Source organism: Gasterosteus aculeatus, chromosome 6 (assembly GCF_964276395.1).
Source record: "Gasterosteus aculeatus chromosome 6, fGasAcu3.hap1.1, whole genome shotgun sequence".
Lineage (NCBI taxonomy): Eukaryota > Metazoa > Chordata > Actinopteri > Perciformes > Gasterosteidae > Gasterosteus > Gasterosteus aculeatus.
The window spans coordinates 12,847,401-12,867,075 of NC_135693.1; the positions used below are offsets into that span (position 1 = coordinate 12,847,401).

The following is a 19,675-nucleotide window of genomic DNA, read 5'->3' on the forward strand; positions in this document are numbered from 1 at the left end:
TTTCCTCAACATTACTCCCTTGACCTGCTGTACCTACATTTTAATACCTTTAGGCTGTTGATATTTTCCTTTTAATTAAGAGGAACGACGTGGTAAATGTCAGTACACTGCACCGTGCGTCACGTTATGAAGTGTTCCCAATAGTTTCAAAAGTGAGCCCGTTCTCGACTGGCTCTGCTCGGTAAATGTCTCACCTCAATGTGTCTGTCCTTCAGAGGTGTACCCTGTTGGATGGAAATGAATCCATTTCGCTGAAAGCACTTGCATTTACTTTCAGTAAATGGAAAAAGCAGGCACATGAAACGGCCTTTGCTTCCTCCGTGGAGATGAGGGAGCGTGACAATATCTGCCAGCACATCTGAGTGAGACTGATAAAGAGGTGACCTTGCTGCTATATGAAAGGAGGGGATGTGGTTCTGGGTTCATGTGGACTTTTTAAGCGCTGTGGCTCCATTTTCTTCAGCAGCACTAAAATCAAACTTCAAGCTTTCAGTCTGGTGGTTTCAGGTCAGGATGTGCTGTCATAACACGAAATGTGATCTAAAGCAAAGTTTACTTTCACAATTTGCTTCAGATTTTCAGCCTTATTTGTGCTAAACACTGGGTAGCTTGTCACTCTGCTTTTTTTAACCTTTCTTGAGGCCGACAACTAAATTTATAACGCTGGTATTTATTTTGTTTGCATTCACTATCCCTGAATACTACATGATAAACATATACTGTTTCTACACTCCAAGAATGACTCTTAATTCTGCATCTTTCTGTTCTACAATTGGGAGGCTTTGCTCCAGCAGATCTTGCAGGTCGATTGGGAGCATTTAGCCGAGGGGTTGTTTGTGCACCGGCTCAAATGCTCTTCCAGCCAATGATGTCACTTTGCAAAGTGGGCGACTGCTCTGTCGGGTTCACCGGGACACGAGAGCACCAAGTGTCTCCAAAACATCCGCCTGACGCTTAATGTTTTTCAATGCTCTCCAGAGAATGTTGCTCAAGCTTTGAATCACCAATTCCTCTACTATAAATAGATCAGTGTCTGCTACAATGTACTCCTGTCCCCCAAGTACCCTCTTCCCTGTTTTAGAAAGGGGTCGGTTGTCCTGCTCTCCTGGTGCGGTGTCCGTTTCAGGACAGCTGCTGAAAGCTCAACTGAACTTGAGAAGTCTCATCTGACAGCAGAGGATCTTTGTCGTCGAGCCGTGGCCTTTTCCCACCTCTCCGTTTGTCTCCTGGTTCTCCAGCACATCACTTCATCAGCATCTCCAAATGTCCTGAGGGATTTCCACCTGACTGCTCTGGTGTTATATCCTCATCAGTCAGCACTGAGGCCGTATGGTTGATGCTCAGCTGGCCCACAGGAACCACTCGGCCAACAGCTGTTCCACAAGAACCACCTTTCATGGGGGATGATCAACTTAAATCCCTTCCTCTGCAAATAAGCAACAAACGGCAGCGAGATATATTATTACACACGTATGTAGCATGTGCTGCATACATTGGGAGTTGGAACTCAGCGGGTTTGTTCATGAACGTCGATGAGTGAGACTCCCTGTTCTTTACATCCTGATGTGCAAACACATTTGTAAATCCTGAATGAAGTTACATCATTGCTCTCAGAGAAGGCCTGTTAACTTGTGATTTACACTTCACTTGTGGCCTGAAAATAACGCAATTTGTGGAATGAAGAGCATTGGTGAAACACCCATCCTCATAAGGCACTGGAACTATTTTTGCTCATCTTGTTGGTTCTTGCCTCGGTTCTGCTCACTGGGACCAATTCATCATTTTACCAGCAGGAGGACATCTTCAGAGTTGCTGACAGGCTCGTTCCGATAGTTATGTTCCAGGTAAAACCCAGGTTTACACTCATGAGGTCACTCATCTCAATGTAAATGATGTGGATAAAATAACATCCTGTTGCAAAGCTCTTACATCTGAGTTGATTTGTATTCTGTAAATCTGGTGGACTGCGGGTTTGACCTGTCAAACGTTGTGCTATAATTTACAGATTTTCTCTCTTTGGTCTTTTACAACCCCCCTCACCCTCCCAGGCTAAAGGATTCTCTCACAGCAGCTACTTCTGTGGAAGCACTATTACAATAAATTACCATCGCAGAACATAAATCCCATGTCTATGCCACACCTTACTTAGGCATGTTTACTCAGCGAATGATCTGTGCTCCAGACGCAATAACAGTTCCACACCCATGAGGCACTTGTATGTATACCTCTATATTAGCAAAGGAGTCGTGGTGCATCAGATCTCAGAGCCCGGGGGACCGATCTTTGGAGGGTTCACTGCAAACAATCTCCAAGGGGTCTGGGGCCTTGTCACACATGTGGCGGTGTGCACCTGCCTGGTCTGCTGCGCACGGCTCAGTGGTCATTCAGGGGCCCCCGAGCCAGCTGTTTCTCCATATCCTCCGGTCTGACTCACTGCTTGAGGGGCATAAACCGCTGCCAGTGAGCATGCCTCATTGTCACCACCAATACACACCTGTTTTCCACCTACTACACGTGTAAGCACATTAGTAACTGACCGGGAAAAGGACATTCATGACAAGTAACCCGTGTGTGTGACAAGCTACACAGTAAATAAAGGGGAACACTAATGACAAGTAGGATCCTGACAGCGACTCAATAAAAAAAAGTATGACGTATGACTTTATTGTGGTTTTATATACACCTTCACCGTGGTGCCGCCCTCCTCTGGGGACCAATCATTTCCTTCCATGTTTATACAGCCTTCTATTAGCCTCAATTTGACCAGTGGCAAACGCAGCTTGCTTTTCCCTCATCCTCCTCGTTTTTGCGCGACGTACGTCATTCGGCGCAAAGGCGCAGTTTGTTGCCTTTTCTCCTCCGTAGAGCAGCGGAGCGCAGAGCCGAGCGCCATCGCTGCCCTCCGTCCGGACCTTTTACTCGCTCCGCCCTCCCACCTGTACGTCTCCCCGCTCCCACTCCCCACCCCCCTCGGAGCGGATCCGACAGTATCTCCCTCCCTCTCTCAGCTGGCCGCTGCGCGCCAGGGCTGCAGGGGATCGAATGGAGACGGTGACATCCAACCGAGCGCCTGTGCTTTTTACGCAGGAGTGAAAACCGAAGGAAAAAAACAAAAAAAAAACGCCCGCAAGATGATGTAGTCTTCATCGCTGCAGAGATAGTATATAAGGTAGAATATCTTTTCGTTTTCTTTCTTTTTTTTTGGCTTCCCAGCCGTTCGCAGCCGATTCTACGCTTTAGTGAAAAGTGAACTCGATCGATCGAATCGACGGGATCCCCTTGAATGGAAGGCGGCTAGAGGGGCCGCCTCGCCTGGCCGAGACACCCGGCTGCGAACGCTTCTCCCCCGGCTGTGTTTACTGCACCGCTTCCACATTTCGTCGGCGGTCCTCGTCACCACCACCAACACCACCATGGCTTTTGGCGTGAACGAGCCACAACAGCTGTCGGACTGAGACGCGGCTAAAATTCGTCAATATTGCGGAAATTAAATGCCTCTATCCAAGGGCCACCGACCCGCTGTTTCGGTCGCCAGGTCCGCGCGCGCGGCGTCTCGCGCCGCCACGAAGAAACGATCCGCACGCTGCTGAACTACAGACAAGAGACTCCGCCGGCTGGGTTCAAGACAATCGACGGCGCAAGAGTGGAGTGGAGAGTCGGGGAGGGGGGGGGGGGTATTTTTGTTTATTTCTTTTTTTTTTCTTCCCCAGAGCAATATGGCAGGTGAGTGGGGCTGGGGACGCTGGCACGGGCTCTCCAAGGCTCCTAAATGCTAGCTGAGGCAGGTGGCACCGCTCCCCATGGACGCGACGACAGCTCTATGAGGACAAGCAATATCAATAATAATAGAAATCCCGACTATTCGATCTTAATATCCAAGATGGAAGACGTCGTCATCCCGTTCTCGTCCGAGGTGCCCTGCGACAATAATGGACAGCGCATGTGGTGGGCATTCCTCGCCTCCTCCATGGTGACGTTTTTTGGGGGTCTCTTCATCATCCTGCTGTGGAGGACACTCAAATACATGTGGACTGTTTGCTGCCACTGCAACGTCAAACCCAAGGTACGACCCACGACGGTGTCCCCCCCCCTTTGTAGCCTGTAAAAGAAATATAAAAAAAATCAGTTTTAAGCGCAAAACCACTGATGCACTTGCTTGTTTTTCTTAATTATGACACGTTGGCCTGACTTGTTGTTCTGCAACTGCCCGCATTGTAAAAAAAAAAAAAAAAAAGACATCCTACTTTGAAGCCTTCCTCGTACAACGTGCACCCACCAAACAGATGTCAAGGCCAACTGCAGTGGCCTTTGTAACCAATGCATCTCTTGGAATACGATTGTTATGATCCCGTTGGCTGCGTGCACCCACTCCCACAGTGAAATGATGATGCTGCTGCTGCTGCTGCATGACAGATGGGGGTGGGATGAGAGAAGAGAAGAAGCTCCTTTTGGGTTTTATTTTTGCTCGGCTTCAACGTGAGTCATAGTAGCCCATCCTCATGTCACAACAGCTTTTGATTTCTATGGTAAAAATAGACCATTTCAGGGAGCCACGCGCCATAGAATCCACCAGTGAGACCCGGTGAAAGCCGTGGGGACTTTTCATGCAGATGCAGGCACATCAAGGCGGTCTCTTTCATAGTATGCAACAGCTCTGCAAAAAATAATGTCCTGGGAAAATGAGTGTCTTTTTCGTAGCAATCTGTTTTTGCACTTTTTAAATGCTCACAACCAATGGTGGCTTTAGTGTGTTTTGTGCTGCGCCTCAACGTGTCTTTGAGAAATGATCGATTAACCCGTCTGCAGGACCTGAGGTAGAAATAGGATGAAAAGAGGGCGACCGCCCGTTACTTTCCTTGGGGTGGCCCGCTCTAGCTATGAATCACGGAGGCTTCACATCAGTATGAAAGCCTGTTTCATAAATGACTCACACACTTGTGTGCAGTGCAAGTGGTCCTCTGGCTGAACAGAGGGTTGTGTTGCTTGGAGTGTGCCGAACATCGGCTGATTTATTTTCTTGCTCGAGAAATAATAAATATTATCACTGTAAATAAGCACAAAGGGTTTTGGAAAGAGGATGTAGTGGAGCAACGGTGAGCTTCCTCATCCTTTTCATATGTTTGCTCATCCATTTGAATCGGACACAAAGCGGCGTCCCTCCTCCTCCTGCTCGTTTGCCACGTCCTTTCCGTGGCCCTTAGCCCCTTTTGGCCATTTCTGTTTGGTATTATGACCGGTGAAAGGCAGGGCAGCGAGGCATCATCATCATCATCATTAACCGACAATAACAACATAAAAAAAGCCCCCATCGCTCTGCTTAAAGCCGCTGAACACCAGTTTGCTTATTTAAAATGTGATGTGGGCTTTGTTTATCCTTTTGTAAAGGATGTGAAAATACATCGTTTTTTCTGCAAATGGAACAACACAAGTTGACATTTACACAATATCAGATTTAAGCAGGTTGCTGGGATTCAAATTATTTTCTGCGGACAAAAGTTTCGTCCCGTCCAAACGGCTCATATTTACACGAGAGGTAATTCTGCCTGTTTTTTCTCGGATGTCTCCCTCATGTCAATTTGTTCCAGTCCTGAATCCCAGTATGAGAGATGGCAACAAACCATATGCCGTCCTTCTATCCTTCTAAGCTTCTTGCTAGGAAAGTGATAGAAGTAAACCATGCAGTTCTAACGAGGAATCCATCTTGTAACGGCTGGTGCGTATCTGGTTATGTCTCGTCTCTTCTAGAAAAGGAAAGAAAATGAAACGCTGTTTCACTGCGCTCGCCCTCCCGCTGCTTCTGTGTTAGGTGACTTTGGTTGGGTTGACACTTGGCTGCAGAGGGAAAAGGCTTGTTAGGAGCATTAAGAGGGGGAGGGGGGGGGGGAAACCGGATCCGTGTTCAGCTGACTGGCGCAGGCGGCTAAGTTGGCAAGTGTCAGAACAGGATGCGTAGCTGAGGTCGAGAGGCGGTGGGCTTTCGGTACTGGGAACCTGGAATCAGAGGCTGGGAAATAGAGGTGGAAACTCTGAGACAGGGAGACACGGGAGGAAGTGGAAACAGGGGGTGTGAGGGTGTCGGAAAAGTTGGAGAGGGGGGCTGTTGTATTGCATGGTGTCCTCCTGGGCGCTGTCATTGACACACAGCTGGGTCCTATTTCTTTCAAATGGCCCTTTTTCTCCGTGAGGAGGGGACGGGTCATGGACATCGTTGGTGGGAGGAATGAGTCGGAACAATGTGCAGTGGGGTTTTTGAGACGTTTAAAGAAAAAACTGAGTTCTCTCAAGGAACCATTGTGTGTAATCCCGTTTTTACTTCTATCCCTTCTTAAACAAGACCAGACAGTCCTGTTACAGGCAGCAGCACAATGCTTTATAGCTCTGGTACTGTATAGCGGCCGGACAATAAAAACAACATAAAGTGAAAAAAACACCAAAACCACATTAAGTTTAGTGTTTTTTTTAAACACTGTGCCACCAATGGCAACATTTACGGCACCATTTATCTTCTGGGTGTTTTAGAGTGCTGAAGTACTATTTTTAAACCACCTATCAAACACATTTGTTATTGATTTTCCTAACAATAAATCCCTCTGCAAACGGTTCTGCAGTCCGGATGAGCCTCATTATGTCTCCTTTCACAGTCTCGAGACATCACACATTCTAAATAAGGGGTTTCCTACTAAGGGAAGGACTCACTCAAGACAACTACTCGGGGATAATGAAGTGGAGGAAACCACCTTCTTGTTATATACACATATATATGCATATACGTAGACTCTATGTTGCCTTCCTTTTGGTCTTTTTTGGAGTTCTATGCTGTGTTTTCTGTGCGGCTTCACTGCTGTACGGTTATCTAACGGTCTAGTTATCTACTCTGCGTCATGCCACCTCCAGGAGTTCTTATATGATGCCTCCTCTTATTTGGGATGCGTGGGGAGGAGGAGTATTGAGGCTTTGCATTCGTGGCACCAATCTCTTTTCAAACACGAATGACACAACGGCTCTGGGAAAACACGGCTTTATTAGACATTTAGAAATACCCGAGTGGTTGGGCCGGGGATTTGAAAACGTCTCATTGTAAATCCTAAGAAAGCTGAAAGGGATAGTTGATCATAAGATTATGATCATTGACAGAATATTTGGGGTTTTGGACAAAAAAGAAAAATGATTTGGTTCTTAAATTGGCTGAAGGAGATTGGGATTTTTACATTTTTAAACTGTTTAATTTAAGTGAAATGATTAATACAAAATAACAGAATAGTCAATATTCACAATTATCTTTCATTGGGAAACTAATTGGATCTTTCTGAGCTTGTAACTTAAACCCTTGGTCAATTAGCTTATTGAAGAATAACTCCATTTGCTTGCTAAAAATGGATATTTCTATGTATACGGATGTGTAGCTGAGCCCCCCCCCTCCCCCCCGACATGGATCATTTTATATGCTCAGTAGTGTTGTTGGAAGAGTCTTGACGCTACAAACCATACTTTTAATGCTACATTCAGTTTTGCCCTACACATTACTATGCCACAAATACTTACATCCTACTACCTTCCCTTTTTTTGCTCCAAGATCATCCGTATTTAGTTTCTCATGTTTATTTGCTGCTCCACCGCGGCCTTCGTGGGATCATTAAAGTTTCATCTTATCTAATGAGAGTTTGATGTGCTGTGCCTTGGTTCTCCTCAAAGAGGGCCGGACTGCGCTCTCGTGATGCGACTAATAAAAATGAAACATCTGGTACCTCTGCTCCATCTTCTCTGGCCCCTTGTTAGTTTGCATTCGAAAGGGTTTATGGTGAAACTCATTTCAGTATCAATGGATACAGTATCAATGCTAACAGTGTCACGGTGGAGAAGTTTCCTTTAAATCTCCTTTTTCAAACCACAAGGAAAAATCCATCTCCTGCACGGCCGTCTGATTTGATATGGCAGCTGTGGTGAATTTGAGGTCATCACGAAGCACTTGCATAAATGAAGATTGTGATTGATTTGTACGCTCGGCGGCTCGGCTTTCACTGCCGAGCAATTAATCAAACATCAGTTTAAAACCCCGCCTCAGTTTTTTGGCACGAGTCTCTGTCTTCATTTGTATTCCACTACTTGACAAGGAAGAAGGTATGCTGGGATCTACCCTAAAGTGGAAGGGGTTTGCCAAAGGCCCTGCAAAGAGGAGCTGTTGTGAGCCTGTGTATTCTTTCTTTTCTTTTGCTTGGCAACAGACCAGCTGCATTTTGCCAGAGCAGCACAGAGCACACACCCCGACACCAGCTGTCGCTCCCACCGCCCTCAGCCTCACTTCGCCCGGCGCGCCCCACACCGGCTTATTGAATTCCAGAGCTAATTGAAGAAATGAATTGAGTACATAAGTACCACTGGATCACACAAGACACTTCATGAAGACTTTGAGTGCTGCAGCCATCGGTTATTTTAGTAGTCGTGTATCTTGTTAATAGTTCTGTCACATAAAATGATGTTGAGTTCCCCATAGAGCATTATGTGGCATATTTCTTTCTGCCTTTCAAGTCTAGAAACTTTTTAAACTTCTAACCATGAAATCATCTGAACTGTTCCTGTGTACACTGTAAAAATCTAAATTTGATCTGTTTGTATTGTTATCATCATTTATTTGCAATAATTATGACATCATCGTGTTGTAATGTATAGCTCTGCATATTCTATATCTTATTGATTCAATACATCATAATACAACTCAATGAGACCTCTGTACATTAGCTGGTAGGTCTGTCATTTAGCCAATAAATGACAGGTACACTGAAATATAAAGAGAACTTGGGAACCATGGGTTCCTCTCCAGGCATATGTTTAAGCCCTGTAGACCAGCTGGGCACATAAGGCTATATTCATGTACACTCTCTCAGTTTTCAGGAATGTCTGTATTGGAGGACCATGTTCTTGTGACCAGTGGTTGAGTTGCATGTGTCTTGTCATGTGTTGTTGACAGCAGATGGGAGTTGGCGTGTCTCACAGCTGTCCCCGTGCACAGCGTGAGTTTCCACCACAGCAAGCACGCCGGTCCACAGCCCCTCTTACCAGGAGCACGGCTGTAACCGAAGACCTTTTTACAATCATAAGTTGGTTGATTCTTTTCGGTTATTTAATCTATAAAACGTCAGAAATGCTCAATACAATTTTCCAAAAGACGAGATCGCTTTTTGTTTTCGCCCAAACAATGTTCTAAACTCAAAAGATATTCGGATATTCAAGCTTAAAACATGTTCTGTCCAGCAGAACCGACTAACTTCTTATGTACATACTCTAATATGGAGCAAGTGACTCATGTGTTATTCTTTAGCGGAGATCCTCCCTTTTCAAGGCTCTAATCCCGAGTCCTGCGAGCCTGGTTCGATGGCCATCTAGGGACAACTGTAGTGTGCCATGCTGATGTATGGTAATCCACAGACAAGGAGAGGGTATATATCAGGCCAGACTATGTATATCATGAGGCAGACGCAGAGGTCAAACCCCCCCCCACCAACCCCCCTCCCCTGCACCCAAAACGTGCTCCCCTGCTGTCGAGCGGTTATGTCTTCTTTGGCCAGTCACTGGACTATTAAAAGGACTTCCACACCCAAGGAGCTATTTAGAGGTTAAAGGTTAAAGAGGAAGGGTATATACCTGGCTCCACGCGGGGGAAGAGTGCTAGACAGGCATTCCCACCGTTAGACGTGTGTGATTCTCCGTCACCTGATCCTCTCCTCATCAAACTTGCAAAAACCATTTGCATATAGATCCGCTGCTTGAGACCCGCTCGGCTAAACTGGCGGCGGGAGGCCTGCGAGGGGGAGATATCTAGCTTGTCCAGCAGGATGAACGCTTGTGGTTTCTTCTGAGCTTTTTTTCCTCTCCTGAAACAGCGTTCTCCTTTATAGCCAGGCACATGTTTTTACTGCCTACTAATCTGCAGTGAATATTTGCTTTTGGCTTTTGCATTTTTAATTTGAAGTCATGCAAATGCTTTTAGCGTTAGAGGGACAAAGTGCACGTTGGAAGCATTGTTGTAATTCATTGTTCCACATAGTACCTACGTGCACATAAAATTTTCTCCGCCTAATTCTATACATTAAACTGTATGCTCACATCAAGACGTATTCTCAGATTGTTATTTAAGTTTATCATACAGAGGTGTTGAAATGCTAGAATTAATCCCACCCTTAGAAATCGGGGAAGCCAGTAGCGCATTGGTGCACAACCGCCATGGTTACATTATAATTGTTGCTGTGTGCACCGATGCACAGATGGAGAGAGAGATGGAGACACAGAGAGATGGAGGGAGAGAGAGAGAGAGAGAAACAGAGGGAGTGTGTAGAGGACTCCGCAGTGACCTTCAAAGATCTCAGCAGGCGGCGCTTCTGTCTCCTATTTAGAGCCTCTCTCTCTCTCTCTCTCTCATGACTCTGTGTAACTGGGTGAACACACAGACTCTCACGGATGGGACAGGAAAATGTTTGGATTACACAGCACCACAATCTCCGCCACTGCCCTTCAGCAAACGGTCTCAATTAACCTCCAAGGGGGCTAAGCTATTAAGCAAATTGTCGTTCTCTTCGCAGGCCAACAGAAGGGCTCAGGTCTCTCCCCTTCATGGCCACTACGCTACAATGTTAAGATTGCACCAAGTTTGGCAGATTTCCTCGTTGGTGTCTATTAGTTGAGTGAGCACCAGAAGATAATAAAGTGTTTTTTTATTTTTATGGCTGGCTTTAAGAGAAGGGCGGCCTCTACAAGGAGCGTTCTGTTCATCCATAATGAGACGGCCTGCTACACAATGGTTTTTACCTCCTTGACTTCTTGTGACATTTGCCAAAGCGTCTGCGCAGGATGAACAGCCTAGCTGTCAATTACTGCCTTGTTTGATGCTCGCAAAACCCGAAATCCCAGAAGTGTTGCTTGCCGTTGCTCTGAAGGCTGTGAAACGTATCTCGACGTGAACCAAGCAGCGAGTGAAGCGAGACCTATTTCCGAGTGACATGAGCTTTGTAAGTCGACGCGGCGAGCAGTGAGCCACGAATGACGGCATGCGAAGACGATGGTATACAGACGACGCACTGAGTGCGTGGGTCCTTTGCAGAATGCCTCATTAAAAATACATCATGATGTATAGCCGCCACGCTGCTTCTAACAGCCTGTACCTTCGAGATTAGGCAGTGTGATAATTAGCTACCGTCGCTGCGCCGCAGGGGACCATTTGTAGATGGACTTTTAATCAACATTGATAGGTGTTTGTCGGATGAATGCAATCATTTTGAAACATCAAAGATAAACCACAATAGGGGCACTCGGTTGATTTAATTGACACAACGAATAATTTGACTTTCCTCGAAATAAATCATTCAGCATGAAAGGACATTGATAAATAAATATACATAATACATAATAAATTACTCACCAACTAGGGGATCTTCATGGTCCATTAGCAAAAGGACCGATTAGTACTTTCCTGACGATGTGCTTTGAGCAATGGATATATATATTCCTGTAATATTTAAATGCAAAATAATCACAGTTGCATGAACGTCTTCGTCTGGCTGTAATTACAGTCACTTTTTGTTGTCTGTATCTGTTGATACGTCTTCAGTGCCAGATGTGATGTCTCATTCTTTGGTCCGGTCTATTCAGATGGATTTGCATAATAAGGTTTAGGCAGTGCACATTCCCCTCTTTCCATTCCATAGCTTTAATTGCAGAGCTGGTTTTCCTGTGTTACAGTGCAAATAGTGTGGTCATATCAATTTAGTGGAGGTCAAGTTGGAGAAATGTGGCTGCATGTCAATTATTTGAAACGTGTAAAATGGCATTGTTGACACTCCGCTCAGAAATCGTTCAAATGCGTGAATAGAATTGATTCTGAAAAGCAGGCAGATGTAGGTTTGTATAATAAGAAAGTCATTTACAATACTCTTTCAGATCTGATGGCAATTACTTTTCACGATATTATCTTATTATCGTTCGTATTTTCTCGAACCATTCTCAATCATAATTCCCACCCTTTGCCTTTTGGGTAGTTTGTGGTCCGTTGGAACGTGTCCTACATTATGGTCAACGAGTTCAGCAGCAGAGATTAGTTCTAATATTCAGAGTGCTCATCTGAGAGACACACATACACACAACAGTTGTGCTCAATCTCAGTGTTTTGGCATTGTGTGTTAAACATAATGGATATTCCGTACAAGTGAAGCCTTTCAGCACCATGGAGAGCTCAGGGAGGAAACCCGAGCTCTGCTTCTCCGATGCAAGGACGTGGGGGCACGTCAGGGCTGCTTCAGGGCTGCTGAGGACTTCAGGAAAGTGGTTGTTGGGCTGTAAGTTCCAGAAGTGGGGGTAAAAACAGGAACTCTATCATAATAGTGGGCATAAAGGAAGGGCTTTATCTCATTTGGAGCCTTTGCTCAGCAAGTTTAATGGAAAACTCCATAACTCTGATTTTGATATTAGATTACATTGTCTGAAAAATTAAAACTAAATTGTGGGGAGGCACTGGTTGGAAGCTCATGTGCGTTCAGAATCGACAGGATTAATTGTTTTTGGAGGATAAATTCATGCCATCAATGTTACACACCACTTCTTGTATAAGTAGAAAGTTTGACTAACATATATACAGCGGCCAAAACAAATGTTTCAGTGAATCTTGTTAAAGATTATAAACCCAAAGAGGAAATGTTTTACTCCATCTTTTGTGAGTATTTACATAAACAGAATGAAGTCCGAGATGTTGGTCCTCCCACTTGGTAAAGCTACACAAAGATGAATGTACGTTATTATGTTTTAAGTAAAGAGTGAGAAAAGTTTGTCATGAATACAAAAATTTATGTTTCTCTTCAGCCAACATTTAATGGGCCTTTAGAACATATCAGTCAGGCGCTGGTCTCGATCACTATGCAAACCATGTACGGCCACGAGTCGGCAAGGGGCCCAGTCTGCAGCAGTCAGCTGAAAGCTTTGCCAAAAGGCCTTCTTCACAGCAGACATTTTGACATGTCATATCAGGAAAAGCACAGGTGTAATTAATGACATTAGTAATGGCTGCTTTCCGTATAAATGTACTGGTGCCGGATCTTTGGCATTGTGCACGCTGGCTCCCGGCTGGCTGACCGGGACAGAGCCATAATTAATGTTGTTAGTTCCACCTGTGCTTTTTTTCTGCAATGTCACGTTGGATTTTCTGCAGTGAAAAAGACCAACCACAAAACCTCTGCATCCAATACTGCGAGATGGTGCATTTGAAAAATACACTATTAATTTAGGTAACACTTTTTTATTACTGAACTTCAAATATGTTCTTCTGCACCTCAAATCAATTAATTATTCCTCCTCCATTGGTCCATCCCCTTTAATTCCCCTCCCTTTTCATCGGTCGCCAATCGCAGCCTTCATCATCATCATCATCATCATTTCCTCCGGTCCCAAAGCATCTTCATCTGTCACTGTCCTTCAGCTCTCCCTTGTGTTCCCCCAAAAGAAGCCACAGTCTGAGAATGTAGTAGCCAGACAAGACTGCGCTGCAAAGCTCTTGTTCATTGTGAACATCGGTAGCCTGATGAATACCGGGGGTATCACACATGAAATGTAAAAACTTCGCTCTGGTAAAACACTCACATGACGAAAAGAGAGTCAAGAGGAGAAAGATGAGTGTGTAAATGATCAGAAGTGGAAGACTCTGACGTATAAGCACGACTATAGAAGCTCCCTTTTACCTGTCTCGAAAGGGTTCAGGTTCAAAGCCGACAAGCTTGACCAGAGGAACCTGCCGTCTGCACGTTCTCACGTGACCGCGTAGTGAACAGAACAAAGGCGGGGTGCCTTCTGAGGTGAAACCCTACCTATGCACTGCGATGCTACGGCTTCCTCCTCCTCCTCTGGGACTTCCACCGGCCTACGAACGCGGCTGCTCTGTGAAGAGCCTCTGACCGTCACTGCCACGCTCCCCGTCGATCAAAGCAGCTCATTCCTGGCGCGGCGTGCGTGCGGGCGGGCACGTGGGAGGGATGCGGGGTTAATGCATTTTTAAAAAAAACTCATGCGATAAGACACAAGTCAGGAAATCTCTCGGTGTTGAATAAAGAGGAGATTACTTGGCCATGTGTGGCCTCCTATTGTTACATTTCTTTGAATATTAAAGGCACTTGTATGTGACATAGTACAAAATGTAATACATACAATCTTTACTTAAGATTTAATTAACCCTATTGTTTTTTTCTCTTCACAAAATGTACCAAAAGACTGAAAACAAGGATATTGAAGATATTGAGTAATAAAATATGAAACTAAATTTTACTCTCCTTTTGTTATAAATGGATGAATGCAATGCTAATGCAAACAGTGGCTGTGATTCATAGAGATTGCTATGCATGATGTGATCTACTGCTCCGCTCCACTGTTTTTTATTCACACATACATCTCACACACACAGACACTTACTCACCATTAAAGGCATGAGGAGTCATTTAACCTGTACATGACACACAGGTGGTGTGTACCGGTATTACACAACATCTATAGCCCCTACGCTCAGTTAGCCTTCAGAGAAAACGAGGCAATTACACTTTTGTCCAACCAAGGGCTTTGATGCTGCAAAGTAATTGACGTCTGTATTGACAGTGCTCGCTGGTAGACTACATTTGTGTTTTACTGCTGTGTATAGAGGCTTCCTCTCCTCTCGGTTGTGGGAAAACAAAACAACACAGAACAGCTGGGCGCACTTTTAAAGGTGACTCTGCTCGTGTTGCAACTGGATATTGTTGGCAAGAATACAAATGAAAAACGCATTGTTTTTCAACTATGCTTGTTTGCACAGAACATTTTAGTTTAGATTTTTATGTTATTGAAATTGTAATATTGGTTCTTCTGTACATCAATATGCACAGTGGTAATCATTTAGTTCTGTACCGTTACATCTTTCATTACATTCAATGATTCACGTATAGTATTTCAGCTCCATTGTTAGAACACCATACTATCAATGTGCGCCACTACCACTCTGCTGCAAATTTCCACACAAATATATGTGTCCTATGGGACACATACAACGCAGCAGAGGGGATACAGGTGGAATACCTCATGAATAATGGAGGCGCCAGTGTGTTGTTCATTTGTTGTGTGGACACAGATACTGCAGCTGCATTATTGATGGGACCAAGACTGAGCAGGCAGTTGGCATTCTTTACCACCATGTTCATAAATCAATAACAAAGAATCCCTCAACCCCCTTTTTCACAATGTACAGCACATCAGTCCTCAGGGCACAGAATTTACTTGGTTGTTTCCAAACCTGATGAATCGTAGAAATACGTGGAAAATGTGAAATGGATTCAATCGAGTAACCTGTGAATGAGTGCAATTAGTGGTACCTACCTTTTCTTATGTCTTGTCTTTCTGATAATGTTGTTAGAAAGCAGAGAGGAGAGACTGCCTTTGTGCCCACTAGCTTGAAAATGATCTGAAAAGCCCCGGCATTCTTGGAACAACCATGCGATCTGTTCCGTCTCCGGTAATTACCGAGCAAAACTTGGTCTGAATCCCGCCTTCGTAGTAAACAACAGCTGTAGGGCTCCATTGTGCTGTGATTAAGAAGGAAATGAAATGACCTCAGTGTTGCTCTTTACAAGTGTGCTGTCCGCCCATTCAAATGAGTCTCCTGCTTGTTCCTTACAAAACAATTTCTGGCTGGATGCTTCAGTCCTCGAGGTGATTGAATCGTAGGGATATTGTCATTTGGCTCTTGGCCTTGCGATTCATTTTATTTACACGCTAAGTCCTGAAGTATGTTCACTGTTACTATGAAGTACAAACTATCTCGGTGTCACATCACTTGTAGTGTGCCCATTACTCATGAGTGTGCCCATTACTCTTTCTGATTGCCGCCACGCCGCCTCGTGTAATAAGACAACCACAAAAAACGGATCTCCACACAGAGGCTTGTTCTCTCCAGTCACGGGTTGGTTGGTTTCTTACCTTTTGCGTAATGTTTTTTTTTTTTTTTTTCAGACATACTGGCGTCTTCCGCGCTCTGCCATTGTTGAGCAGTGTTTAAAATAGACAGGGGTATTTGGAGGCAGCTTAGTTGCAACTGTAGGACACGTGATTGAATTAGAGGGCTGTCAGTCGGGTCCATTATAGAGATCCCTTGGATATTTTCCATCAGCAAGGTGGGCCGAAGAAGTGTCTCGTGTTACGCTATTTTTTTTCGTGGAGTGTGTTGCCACGGTGTGCTGATCGATTTGCCCACGCTTGCCACACCATTTACTTAGGCGTGCTATTTGAAACAAAATCCCCCAATGATGGCTTTGATGAAATGCAACTGTGGATAGTTTATGCAATTATATAGTTTTCAAGCAGTTCACGTGGTGTGAAAAAAAAGCTCAGGACTGAATTTTGACGGACAGCAACTGAAACACCCTGAGAACGAATGGCACGCCGTGTGAAGCACGCAGGCCGGCCATGTTGGCTCAAGGGACACAGCGGGCACACTTTGGCTACTCGTCGTGGTGCGCTCTCGTATGATCACATTAAAGCTCGACACCAATTGTTGCGTTCTTAAGTTACCCGAGCACAGCGCCGTGGGCGTCATTGAGATTTCCTTGAGACTTGGCTGTCGTTGGTGACATTAGACCAATGAAGGAGAATATATGTGTCGTAAAGCCCAGGACACGGGGATTGAATGTGTACCAAGGTTGCACTTGGACTATTTTTTACCCTCCACTGAGCTAAAAATAACGTGATGGTATTTTGGTATTTTGCCACCTGTGTTGTTAGTGCGCCCTTCCTTTGCCCACCGCAGCATCTTCTGATATGGAGAAAAAGATTGGCTATGTGTACCTTTTGATATTTCTAATTGTTTTGAAATTATGTGAATTATTATTATTACTTTCCTTTAAAAAGTGTTTTTAGACCTGATAATTTAGTTTTTGAATGTGTATCAGCAGCAGAAGAAGAATTTAAATTTTATCCTCATTCAAAATTTCCTAAATGCTTGACTTACTTTTCGGTTCTTAAAGCATAAAAACAGCCTGTGGTTCCAATTAACACAGATTCTGTTACTCTCCAACTTCCGATCATTTCATCTGCACTTTTATTTGTGTTCATTCTCTATTACTGAAATAACTTTCATGCACACTCTTACTCAACGAGCTGTAACGTAACTTATAATCTTCCTTATCTTCTGCTGTGGGGCTATAAAGAGGTTTTGGTACATGAACTCCCAATTCAACTGGATCAGCTTCAACTGGCTTGAAGTTTATCTATATACTTTTTAAACATTGAATTATAACTTTTCCAATAGCTTGATACAGATGGCTGCATTGACATTTCCCGCATCTCCTCTCAGCCCTCCTCACTGGCTTTTCGCTCCCTGTTGCTTTGCTTCTGTCCGTCTCTCCGCCCTCTCCTCCAAACCTCCCCTCCCACACACTCTGTCTCACACACCTACTGTCTTTGTTGCTAAGCGACAAGCAATGAGCAATGGGCTGTTCTTATGAGAGCGACGTTTGTCCATCATCTCATCCAGGCCTGTTCTGTATAATGCAAATAGGCCGGATTACTCTTAATAGAGTTGTAGTGGATTTACACAGAGAGGGATTAGTGCTGTTACTGCGTTTAAACTACATACGTTTCACTTTGTGCCGAGTCATCATTTTAAAATAATTGCAGTGGCTCTAAAACGTCTCTGCATAATAACTTTGATTTTCACTCCTGCGATGATCTGAAGCTACCGCTGAACACATCTGAACTTCCATCGCGTTACCAAGCCGCAAATGTCCTTGTTGCCTCATCCCTTTTGATCAGTCCCTCGGGCCCTTACAGCTTTTATTTTGACAAATGAGCCTGGTGCTGATGCTAAAAAAGCAGTTACAACAGTATTGATTAACACGGGATCTTAGCTGGCGAAGACCAAAGGAAGATGTTCTTACAGTGAACCTTTGCCGGCCACCCACAGCGTGGTGAGTAAAAGCACTAAGGCTGCGGATTAGTGATGTGGTTTTCCTCACTGCTGCATTTGATGGGACGCTCATTAACCGGAGGTTGCTTCACTGCAACAGGCACGATGCATCTAGATGAGTGGAGTCTCTCTCTCTCTCGGCTATACAGCCTCGATGAGGCCAAAATGATGTAACACACACTGTGCATTTCACATTAAACTCCGTGCGTAGACGCTCGCTGGACAGAAAAGAGGAAACATTGTATATTTGCGACCACTTTGTTCATCGTTGGCTCTTTTGAGAATGCGAAAGCTCGCGTTGACCGCCCTTCCTTGTCCACACGCATCACAACAGAGCTGAGCAGCACGTCTTTGTAGTCGTCTTCTGCAAGGACAGCGGGGGATCATCTTACAACGACGGGCTTTCTAGCTGCTTCACTTCACACGCCAGCAAGCGCTGCTCCCTTGTTGCCTCCTTTGGTATAATTACACACAAATTACTTACAAATCCCCATCTTGAGCAGATGCATCCATAACACATTGTGGGTGTCCCCTCCCGGGACTTGTCCTTGGGTTTGTTGCAGTGATCGCGTGCCCACTGTGTGGACAGCAGAGGAGAGCTGATTCAGTCTTCACATCATCTCACTGTCCAGCGCTCTCCCTAATGCACCCTGACAACCCTTTTCATTTTTCTGCAGAATTTTCACTGTTGTTTACTTGAGAATCCAACAGTGTAAGCATGTACCAAGCCTGCCAGGGTCAAGTAGAGGTCCCTGGGTAGGTGGTCTCGTCCACCGCATATCGGCACAAACCGTCCCCACGGGAGCAGCAACATCACGGGGGAATGCCTCTCTCAACCTGGAGCCGCCACGCCAATCTGCCGGCTCCTCAAATACCTAAAACCTGTTCCAACGGCAACATCTCCGCCACTGGAAGTAGCAGGCGGATCACAGCGGAAAAGCCGAAGCCCGCGCTCCGCCGAACGCAAACAAACACGGTCCCGCGTGCTTCCTCTGAGCTCTGTGCGGTTTGTCTGTAAAAGTTTGACTCTACAGTATAAATCCTCTGATGTGGTAAAGTTGAGCAGGGGGGCGGTGCCTCATTCCTCCCCCGCAGCACACTTTACACTCGACATCACATGGAGGTTTGATTCTGTGCAACGCGGCCCAGCGGTCCTCCGACGGCAATGACCTTTCCCATAAACACACCAGATTGGTTTGCCGCGCTGTCGTCCTGCATAATTACGCGGATTCACATGTAGGCTGCAGAGAACGTACACGCACACACGCTCGCTGCAATGTTTTCATGCAGACTCCAGTCTTCTTAATGGATCTTTGTTAGCTTGTAAGTCCTCTCTGATCGGGCCACAGTAAAGCAACGCAGGCCAGTTCCTGGTGTGGGCTGATAGCAAACCCCCTGCGTGTCCTCTCCCCATTAAAAACTGTAAATTCAGTGTTGTTTGGTCACTGTTTTCCCCAGTGGGAGGCGCGAGATCTAAATTTAAACTGATTAAACAAGCCTGCAGTTAGAAAATCATTTGCACTTGCATTTGTTAGCCTCTGAGCGGTTCTCAAATCAGGGGCACGTCTCAGAATCATTAGTTCTCAGATGACTGCCTTTTTTATTACCCAAATAACATTGTTGACCCTAAATCGTGAAGCCTAATAAAGTTTGAGAGCCTAATCTACACGTTCTCAGAAATTGGAAGAATAAAAAGCTTTGTTTAATGATCCTCATTAG

At 45.0% G+C, this 19,675-nt stretch overlaps 1 protein-coding gene across 8 annotated transcripts in view; it reads left to right on the forward strand.

The window, feature by feature from the left end:
* The first annotated feature begins 2,807 nt into the window (after window positions 1–2,807).
* The window catches only part of kcnma1a (potassium large conductance calcium-activated channel, subfamily M, alpha member 1a), a 107,706-nt gene continuing 90,838 nt past the window's right edge, over window positions 2,808–19,675 (forward strand). For all 8 annotated transcript variants that reach the window (XM_078104472.1, XM_078104473.1, XM_078104469.1 and 5 more), the window contains exon 1: window positions 2,808–4,063. In XM_078104472.1, coding sequence (XP_077960598.1) covers window positions 3,770–4,063 — 294 coding nt within the window. In that variant the 5' untranslated portion in view covers window positions 2,808–3,769. The remainder of the gene's footprint in view (window positions 4,064–19,675) is intronic.